This window comes from Malania oleifera, chromosome 1, assembly GCF_029873635.1.
Source record: "Malania oleifera isolate guangnan ecotype guangnan chromosome 1, ASM2987363v1, whole genome shotgun sequence".
Lineage (NCBI taxonomy): Eukaryota > Viridiplantae > Streptophyta > Magnoliopsida > Santalales > Ximeniaceae > Malania > Malania oleifera.
The window spans coordinates 100789811-100799902 of NC_080417.1; the positions used below are offsets into that span (position 1 = coordinate 100789811).

The 10092-nt window shown below is 38.0% G+C and overlaps 1 protein-coding gene across 3 annotated transcripts; it reads right to left on the bottom strand.

Annotated features, from left to right (window-relative positions):
- Window positions 1-590: 590 nt before the first annotated feature.
- Window positions 591-9827, bottom strand: LOC131163565 (uncharacterized). 3 transcript variants are annotated; one of them, XM_058120165.1, is made up of 6 exons: window positions 9063-9602; window positions 6639-6919; window positions 5105-5340; window positions 4652-4835; window positions 4025-4474; window positions 591-2971 (listed from the first exon to the last, which is right to left on the bottom strand). In XM_058120165.1, exons 3-6 carry the CDS (start codon window positions 5336-5338, stop codon window positions 852-854), a joined length of 2988 nt encoding a protein of 995 aa, XP_057976148.1. In that variant the 5' UTR covers window positions 5339-5340; window positions 6639-6919; window positions 9063-9602; the 3' UTR covers window positions 591-851. The 3 variants fall into 3 exon arrangements, with proteins under 3 accessions (XP_057976148.1, XP_057976143.1, XP_057976146.1); XM_058120160.1 differs by having other exon boundaries at window positions 4025-4835; window positions 9063-9827; XM_058120163.1 differs by lacking the exon at window positions 6639-6919 and having other exon boundaries at window positions 4025-4835; window positions 9063-9827.
- Window positions 9828-10092: the final 265 nt, after the last annotated feature.

Genomic DNA, 10092 nt, shown 5'->3' on the forward strand with positions numbered 1-10092 from the left:
ATAAATACACACACGCGCGCGCGCGTAATCTTTCTATCAATGGTGGTTTAAAACAAATGTAAACTTGTTGCCCTTCCAAATAATTTAGTTACTTGAAGTAAAGGATCCAAAATATACTAAAACTTTTTATAAGAAGGGCTAAAAGCTTAAAACATGCAAGTACACTAATATGCACAAGGTTGTGCATGCTTCAAAAAACATTCACGGTCATTACACCTGCTTCCCGTTATGTAACATCTGCTACTCTCGCTTCCTGTTACACCCCTTACCGTTACGTTACACTACCCGCAACCGCGATTTAAAACCATGCTGCAGAACAAATTGACGGGCAAGCTTTAGGATAGGCACTGTAAGTTCTAAGACACTGGAAGCCAAAAATGACTGACGTGGTGTCCATAGGAAGATACATATAGAAACGGCAGAATCTCAAGTTTAAGGCCAGTACCAGTAGTGCATTTAAGAGCATGAATTTTAAATTTTGAATTTAAATTTGAGTGAATTTAAATCAATTTTAATATAATTTTATATTATATCTTTTTAAATCCAATGCAAATCTAAATTCAAAACCTCTCCAAACATAGGTAAGGGTATTTCTACTTTCAAGGCCATCCATCCCTTTCATTTATATCAGTCTCATGGCTGAAGAAAAGCTTGTTTATGTCAGGAGCAATGTAACATTACTTACATGATACCTTGTACAAGTCCACTCAGGATTCCAAAATAAAAATGAGCCCAAAAGTAGGACCAAGAAAATATGTAGTAATGTACAACACAATCATCATTGCTTTGACCGTCAAGCTTGCTCCAACTCATCCTCAAAATTCCCAGGTCACATATCAAGGCCTCTCTGATTATTTCAATGTGTGGGAATAATTAGCAACTGAACATCTTTGTCGTGGTGGACGCCTTGTCCGCTTTCCCCACCCCGTAAGGCTTTTCTCCTCCAATCCCACTTCCTTATGATTAGATTGCTGTATTTGGGGTGTGCAAACTGCACTCACTGTCACAGAGGGAGCAGAACCTCTTGAACGCCTCCTCCCCCTCCCCCCACCACCCTTTTTGTCGTTCTTCTGCGCAAAACCTGACTGCCAAATGCAGCCACTTGCTTTCATCAACCCTTCAATTGTCTGAAGATCCTCGACCACTTCATGTTTTGACAGAGAAACAAGACCAGGCAGTACATCTCTTTGGAAGTCCCTCCTTTGTCGACCCCTCCTTGCTTGACCTCTCCGTGGCTGCCTCGGCAATGGTTTTTCATCATTTTGGATTTCCAAAGTCTCGGGCTGACAGCAGCAGTACTCTTCTACCTTTGTTTCTGTCAACTTCAATGTCATGTACTCAAAGAAATCAATCCCTTCAGGAACAAACTCCTCATGACAGCCACCATCCTTGCCCATCAAAAGTGTACCAGTGCTTCCACTGATATCATCTTTATGAGAAGAAATCACCTCTGCAAACCATCGGAGAGTGTCACTTGGAGAAGCTACAAGCGAGTGACAAGTAGCATTGTCCAAAAGCTCATCATGTAAGCTAGATGTTGAGATGGCAATTATAGCCTCCGCTGCCTCCCTCATACTTCCTTCATGACGCACTCCAGATTCTCTTTCTGACAATTCGAAAGGCTTCTTAATTTGGCTCTCCATGGATTCTCCTCTTGAAGGAATGCCTTCTTCGGTTTCAAGGACTACTGGAGCCTCCAAATCTATCTCTGCTGCAATCTTTGCAGGGATACTTGGACAGGAGTGTGCTGACGGGGTCTCTTCGTCAATAAAACATAAATTCAAATCAATATAATGTCTGCAACTGGCAACAGCATCAGTCTGTCTCACCTCTACAGCCAGGCTCTTCACTCCGAGCTGCTCCTCAGATTTAGGATTGCAAAAAGAGTTATTAAGTAAACCAATTTTCCTAGAATTAACACCATCAATTGCAGAAGGCAGAGGGGAGCTCGCAGAAAAAGGATCCTTGACCACATGAGATTTGGCAAAAATGGGAACCCCAAGAATCTTTTGATCCCCAAGGTAGTCGCTTGCTTCATTCATGTAGCATCCAACATCAGAGGGTCGTGCTGTCAATGTGAAATCTTGAACCAAATTTTGAGCAGGACCATTTCTGATTTCAGTTTTGCTGGCAACCTGCAGTGAGTGGTTTTTTAGGGAATCCAATGTCATCTGATAAGAATCATCACTTGGCTTGAAAGATTCAACAGTACCGAGTGACATCCCTCCCAGCCAATGCAATTCTGTACTTGGGTTTTTCTGCTTATATTGCTGATTTGTAAACATAGAATCTTGAGGAGAAATGACTTTGTATTTGTTGCCAGGTGCAACATCCATGGCAGGCTTGACATCAATGCTGCCTGAACCTTTGACATATGGCAATGGAACACGTGCAAATTGTTCAGAAGCTGAATTGTTGTTGCTGATGCCATTTGAAAAATCATATCCAACTGATGGGCAATGTACCTGCATTTCCTTGGACAGTGACTGCAATCCACAAGGACCGTTTTCATTGGATACTCCAGCTGAGAAAGTTGGTATTGTTCTCAAGATGCCATTAACATGAAACCTATCACCAATAACCCCAGGATTTTGAGTCCATGCTATAAAACTTTTATTTCGTGGGGCAGAATTGTAGGAACAAGAATGTTCTTGAACTGAAACCATGTCCGTGCAGAAGTTGCTTGGTATCTTTCTCCAAGACAAAACAGAAGATGACTCAGAGTTAGCTTCATTGGATTGAGAAACAACTGGCTGCAGACTGGGTGTACAGGAAGCCTCAACTCTTTCAGAGATTTCTACACCAAAAATAGTCCTTTTTCTATGCAGTTCTGGCTTACTCTGATCAGATGGAAACAATCTTGAAATCTGATAAGCTTTCGTAGGCTCATCTTGCAATGGTTTACATGGGTTAGGTACATCTCCTAAACAAAAGCCTTTGTGAGAAGAGTTCTTGTCGTTTTTTGCTTGTTCTGAAATGGATAACAATAATCAAGTCAAACCATCAGCTCAAGTTGAAAAACCCCACTACCATAAATTATTAACAGGCAGATGCTCGATGTCATTTTTTCCCTCAGGCTTCACCTCCTAGAAAAAATCACTACTAAAAAAAATAGCAACTTCAAATAGAAATAACCACAGCTGATGCACAGGGATTACTTCACACTAAATAAAGGTACCAAACAACCGCTATAAAAATTTTTGAGAATTTTCCTCTCCTTATAGTCAAAAAACACAGAATTTGCAGAAGTTTTCCTACAATGCAGGGCGGCAGCAAATATACTAACAATATTCCAAGTGCTAGAAAGGATGCAATCCAAGCCATTGGGTTTGGATTTGTGTGGAATTCGACAAAACTCAATTCAGTTTCTGATGTTTGTCCAAATCCACACTTCCAAATCCATGCTTGTTTCACCAAGGTAACCTTTTCAAGCATCTGTTTTTCTACCAAGAAGTGAATTTCCCTGAAAAAAATACATATTCAGTGAAGGTTTTTTGCGGGGGCAGAGTTAGATTTGCAGCATTATCCAATAAAAAAAATTGCAATTTTGTATCAATATGAGCATATACATCTAAGATATAATCACCTTAACTGCAATTTTGTATCAATATGAGCATATACATCTAAGATATAATCACCTTAACATATATATGGGAGATGATTTGCATTTAAAAAATATAGGGTGTCAAGAGTTCCAGTTAAAATGGGGAAATACAAGGACCAGCTTTCAGCTTTGAGGTTCACAGACCTTATTCTTCAAAATCACCCTTTCTATTAGTATTTTGTTAAAATATAAATATTTTGATAATTACACAATGATGGTAAATGACATTGTGCTTCTAATCAGCTGTTTCAAATACTCATTTATCAGTCAGGAAAAACAGACACTTGTAGTCAGTAGTTCAGATAGACCTTAGTCTTCAGGGACTTGATTTGCTCAAACAAGAAAACAGGAATCTCAATAAGAGATTTAGATGATAAAAATTAAAACAAATTCAAAGCAACGGTGCAAGAAAGCCCTTACCAGCTTCAAAATTATAAGACAATTTTTGGTTTCTTTCTTTCTCAATTTGTAGATTATCAAGCCCTTCTCTTCCATCCCTTCTTTTGAGGTAATGTTGAGAGAATTCCTTGGCAAAACATTGGATGCCCAAGTTTGAATTCACAGACAGATCCTGCCTTTGGAACTCCTCACCGGAGCAGGTGATACTGCCTAGTTCAACAGAGGCTGAAGCAGATGCTTCCTTAACCATGACTGGTTCATTCAAGTCGACCAAATCTTGGGTTTTCTTGAGCTGGAAACTAGATCTGACAGCATCACCATTACAACCTGAAGTCACACCACTTCTAGGGGATGAAAGTATACCTCTCTCACCATTAGCCTGGCAATCTCTGTTAAGAGGATGGTTCTCCATCCCTGGGACTCCAGAAACTTTTTCTTCTAGCTGTGCTTCATTACCTATATATTCAAAAGCTGGAAGTTCAAGGTCAAAAAATCTTCCTGTTAACCTCTTGCATCTTGTCTCAGCAGTTTCGCATTTCTTTGAACTTGATCCATTTTGCACACTAATAGGACCAGATTCAACGATCTTCCCTTTTAATGAACTAAGATGAGATTGGATACTGTCAGCACCAGATGAAGATAACCTACCACAAGCAGAATCTGCCAAGGATAAATTACGGGTGTGCCATGTCCTCTTGGCATCTTCACAAGGAATACAAGATGAAAAGAGACTTGATTGCAGTGTCTCTGCTTTTGATTTGTGTTGTTCTTGCTTTCTTATTTCCTTCATCAAGTGCTGCTGTATTTTATAAAGACGGTGGAGTTCATGGAGCTGGATGACAAAAACAAATACAAAAAAGTTCCTGTTAAAAAATTGCAGTTGTGCACCTGAAAACTAAATTCAACATATTTGACTTTTCTCTTGCCAAATAATGGCCCTTTAAATTCCAATGCCAATCTCAAACATGAAGTGATCTATCTGGGATCCAGAATTTTAAGCATAAGGAAAAATATTATTGTGCCATCCTTTCGGAAATTGTATAAAATGATGTCACCTGTCAAATTGTATAGCTCATAAAGAAAGTTAAAAATCATACATACCTGATTCCTGAATGTGGACTCATGCTTCATAATAGTTTGCCTCAACAATTCCTTCTCATATCCCAAACATCCATCCATGGTTGGCCTTGGCAAAAATACATTGTATGGTTGCCCACCTTTCAAGGTTCTGTCATCATGATAGAAAGGCCAGCCACCATTACTGCCATCCATATTTAGATCCATCATGGAGTAATATCCAGGTAAGAATGCTTTACAATGCACTTCAGCCCCCATACCTGAAACAAAGCAATAAAATGGGATGGAATCAACTCAAAAACTCAAAATAAATAAAGGAAAATGAAATGGGGAACAAAGCACTCCAGGTTTGTAATAGAAATTGACACAGAAATTTCCGTAATTTGAAGTTTTGAAATTTTAATCAAAATTAAAATTTAAGACTTTGATTGCAACAAGGTTCTTGAAAGAATTTGTCCAAATGCAGCCTAACATTAATTCTAAACTAGAGAATAAAAGTGGCTTCTAAGCTCAATTTAGAAGTTGTGATCATAATGGTTTGTTGGCTTATGTGCAGCCTTGTAGCATGGGAACATTTTACAAGTATGATTTTGGAATCAAACCTGGCCATGGTTTCCTAATCTAAGCCTATGGTATTGATGGGAGAGAATCCTCTCACAGTTATTTCTCCATGTAAAGACTAGATCTCCTACTCTCTCAGCATAAACTCTCATAAAATTCCAGACTGCACTGAATTAAGTTAATACCATGCCTCACATGAGAAAAGCCATACAAGAAGACAGGAAATGGGGGGATGATGTGGAACTCGTTGGAGTTTCTTCGTTTCCTAAGAATTAGCACCATTATCGATCACAAGCTCTACTCAACAGCAAAATGAGATATCAATAGAAATACTTCACATAACCTTTAAAAGAACTACATGCAAAATGCAATGCAGAAGAAAACTGGATATCCTAGAGTTTGAAACTTCACATTCATTTCTTTACCCTGTAAGTAATATAATGGCCCATTTAATAGCCATTTTGTTTTGCGTTTCCTAGTTTTCAGAAAATGAAGGAGCAGCCCATGCACGAAGCTCCAGCATATCTGGGGTCTGGGGAAATGGTGGGCCACAAAGGGTCTATAGTACACAGTCCAATGTTACCTAGAATGTGGAACATTGTGATTCGTGGAATGGAAATGGGATCGTGGTGCAGCATATGCTCTAAAATGTGGAACGTTAGGGGTATACTTAAGTAGATATATTGGTGAAAAAGGTGTAATAGCACTCGTATATTTTGGAGAGGATGTTCAGACTGTTCAGTCGTTTGACTTGTTTTTAAACCTAAAAGAGATTTCTACCGTGGAACAGATTAATAATAACAGAAATAGAATTAAAATGTGATGATTCCTCACTTTACCTAATAAAAAGTTATGCTAAGTGAAAAAATATTAATAAAACTTTGGATTGCTAGATTTAGCATTCCAGAACAAAAATGTACCACGTTTTGGAACGTTTGTACCAATACATGGTTCACTAGGGTGTTAGCGGTTTCTGGTAACTATGACGCGGCCTTACCTTGCTTGTGAGCGGCTGTTGAGTAGAGCCATTTCGTGCACGGACTGCCCCTTTATTTTCCCCCCTTCCCTGGATCCCTTATATGCGGAAGCTTCATGCACCAGACTGCCCCTTTATTTTCTCTCCGTTTTCTAAAATAAAGAAACACAAAATAAAATGGCTATTAAATGGACCATTACATGGCTGTGCACTAAAGACCCATTGTGGTCCACCCCTTCCACGGTCTCTGCATACTCGGGAGCTTCTTGCATCAGGCTGTCCCTTTATTTTCCCCCTGTTTTCTAAATAAAGGAAACAAGAAACAAAATGGCTATTAAATGGGTCATTACATTCCTTAAAGGGTAAAAGAAGGGGAAAATACAGGGGAAAAAAAAACACATATGGTATCCAATGTTCAAAAACATCTTTCCATGAATAGTTTCAAGAAAAAAGATGCAATTTCCAGTAAACATAATTTTTGGAGTATTCAAGAATGGGAACTTGATTATCGCCTGAAAAGGCTGGCATCCATTTTCAGAAATTACTGAAGCAAATAGACCCTTAGAATCTGCATCTGTTAATCAATACAGTCTTTGACATGTTCCACTCTGCAAGCTGGGTATTCTAGGCAGTTTTATAATTCATGCCCTCCATCAATGTTCACAGTATAGCTGATGCTACATATGCACTGGTTTCAAGACAGTAACCAATGCCACACAATTTCTGCAACCATTTCAGTATTATCATGCACATTTTTTTTTCTTGTGGATGCATAATGTATATCAACTCCTTGAATTATACTATTCTTAGAATGATCGGAATGCATGAAAGAAGTTAGAATGTCCAATGTATCTGCATGTTATTTTAATTATCAATACTTTTGCGCATGCATTTTCTCATTGTATACATTCAGATGCTTTACTGGCCACTTTTGTAAATGAAGCGTTTAACTCATCATTATGTGTGTTACAAGAATATCCGAGTGCAAGATGATGCTCATTATCTAAAAATCAAACATATTGGTAATTAATGCAATCTGTCATCTTAATCCTGATTTCCCACATTCTTTGCAGTCATAAAACATGTTACTGACGTTCTGTGATCAACGTCCCTGGCAACCTTCCACAAAGATCGACCATTATTAAATAGAGAATTACATCCTTAAAATCGGAAGCTATCCCTTGCAAATGGTTTAATCTGCTATTTTTGAAAAGAATGGCTTTCATAAGGGGAGTTGCAGGTTTACTTAAGACATTTATATATATATATATATATATATATATGAGTTAAAACTTCTATACTCCACGCTCAATTATGGTTTTGTGCTGTTTAAATATTTTTTTCTTTGTCATTGACTCATTTCTATACGGGGAACAAGTAATAGGACAGAAAAGACAGAAAATAATGGCAAAATGAGGGAAAATGTCAAATAGAAGAACGAAAACCAAAAAGAAAAGAAAAGAAAAAAAAAAAAAAAAACCCTTGGGTAAAACACACTGACCTTCCCTAAGGTATGGTAAAAAATCACAAACCTCGCCTAATGTTTCAAAAATCCCAAAGACCTCCCTTGAAGTTTCAAATATTCCACCAATCTATACTAAAGTTTGCCAAAAAGACTAAGACCTCCATTTATATTTGGCAAAAAAGACAAGCCTTTTGAGAGGTAATTGTACATAAGTGTCCCAAAAATCAAATGTTGGGAAAGGGATATGGGAATTTTGAAACTTCGGGAAGATCTATGGGATTTTTGAAACCTCAGGTCCATGTCTTCCTACCAAACCTCAAGAGATGTTAGTGTCTTTTGCCCAAAAAACTCTTAAATAAACGAACCAAGTAATTAAGAACTACTTTGGCATATGAATTCCCATAAAACCCATAAAGTGCTACACAAATATGGTGAAAGAGATACTTTTTGAAGCACATGGATGATGGAGTAACTGCTGAAACTATGGTAACCAGCAATTTACATCCATCCTTAAAAGGACACGTCATTAGCAAATTACTCTTAGCCACTGCTGAATCATCAGAAAGTTAACACCACAAAAGAATTATAGGGTGCATAAAGGGTAAGGGCAATTACGTTAATCCATTTTGCTCATCATACAATTTGAATACACATGTAGGTAGTGTCAATGTGGGATATGAAGAAAATTTAAAAGTAATTACCAGAAAATAATGAAACTCCTAAAATGGCTTGTTTAACATAATGGATTAATTATAAATCCGGGACATCTGATGCTCAATTAATGAATGACACTTTAAACTATAAAAACTCTTAAACAAGCGCATGAACAAACCCAGCTTTAACAGGAACCTCGAAATATATGTCAATCACACAATCAAATCAAGAATGAAAACCATCTTACCATTTCAATCCAAGAACTAAAACCCAAAATCAATGAACTATCGACATATTAAAAGAACAGATGTCGAGAAGAAAATTACCTATGCGTATCCTCCGCTATGCCCTTTCAGAACCCCTCCATCGATTCACCAAAAACTCCAGCAATTTACCACAACCCAGAAACCCAACAAGCTCCATAAGAATTCCCGCAGTACAAAAGAACCAAACAAAAACCAGAAGAAGCTCATGAGCAGAATAGAAAAAAGAACGCCTCGCGGGGCTCAAACAGCGAACTGGTTATTTCAGTACTGTCATTGAAGAAGCTTAGATCATCGTCAGTGAATAGAAAATATGGAAAATTCAGATCTGCTGGGCCAGGACCCGAAAGAAGAATTAGGAGATTGAGAGATCCCACATCTAGGATAAGAGATCTCAACACAATCAAGTGAACTCCCAAGAATCAAAAACAGTGACGGGAAATTTGTCAACAAGTGGTCGCCTATTTTTCTAAACTTTGCTCCCTTCCTCGGTTGGGTTCAATCATTTCTTCCACTATAATTTATTTCTGGGTTTTGAGGAAGTGAGAGACATGGGCAATTTTTTTTTCACAATTTCTAGATTCTCTCCACCTTCCATGCTTTTTGGGTACACTTATTATATATACATTTTAAAAAGGACAAGTCATTCTTAGTTTTCATTCAGAAAATGTGGACATCAGGGTTACTGCAGCACCAACTCAGCGGTTTCCAAAAGTAGCTGACCTCTTCTTGCAATCAGATCTTCTGAAAGGTAGTACCCCCACGCGCATCTCCGAGGCACAAAGTCATTCACCACTCGCACTTGCAGGCCAACTCACGCACTCCCCCTCTCTAGAATTTTACAGAAGAAAAAATATCTTCTGTTTTAATTAGAACAGTATCTTCTTTAAAATTAGCTGTTGGGAGTAGGGCGTCCTCATCAGTCCTAAAGTCATGGGAAAATTATCCTTTGGCTTTGGACATTTATTTATTTGTTGAGCTAGGTTGAAGTTTTTGAGCAACTTGGCATGTTTTTATTATAAAAATAAAAATAAAAATAAAAAGTTGATGAAGAAATATATTTAAGTAGGGTTGTATTTGATTATACGGGTTG

Coding starts and splice junctions, on each gene's coding strand:
- LOC131163565 (XM_058120163.1), bottom strand. CDS start 5,338: ATGGGGGCTGAAGTGCATTGTAAAGCATTCTTACCTGGATATTACTCC. Junction 4,836..5,104: donor AGTCCACATTCAGGAATCAG/GTATGTATGATT, acceptor TTTGTCATCCAG/CTCCATGAACTCCACCGTCT. Junction 2,972..4,024: donor GTCTTATAATTTTGAAGCTG/GTAAGGGCTTTC, acceptor TATCCATTTCAG/AACAAGCAAAAAACGACAAG.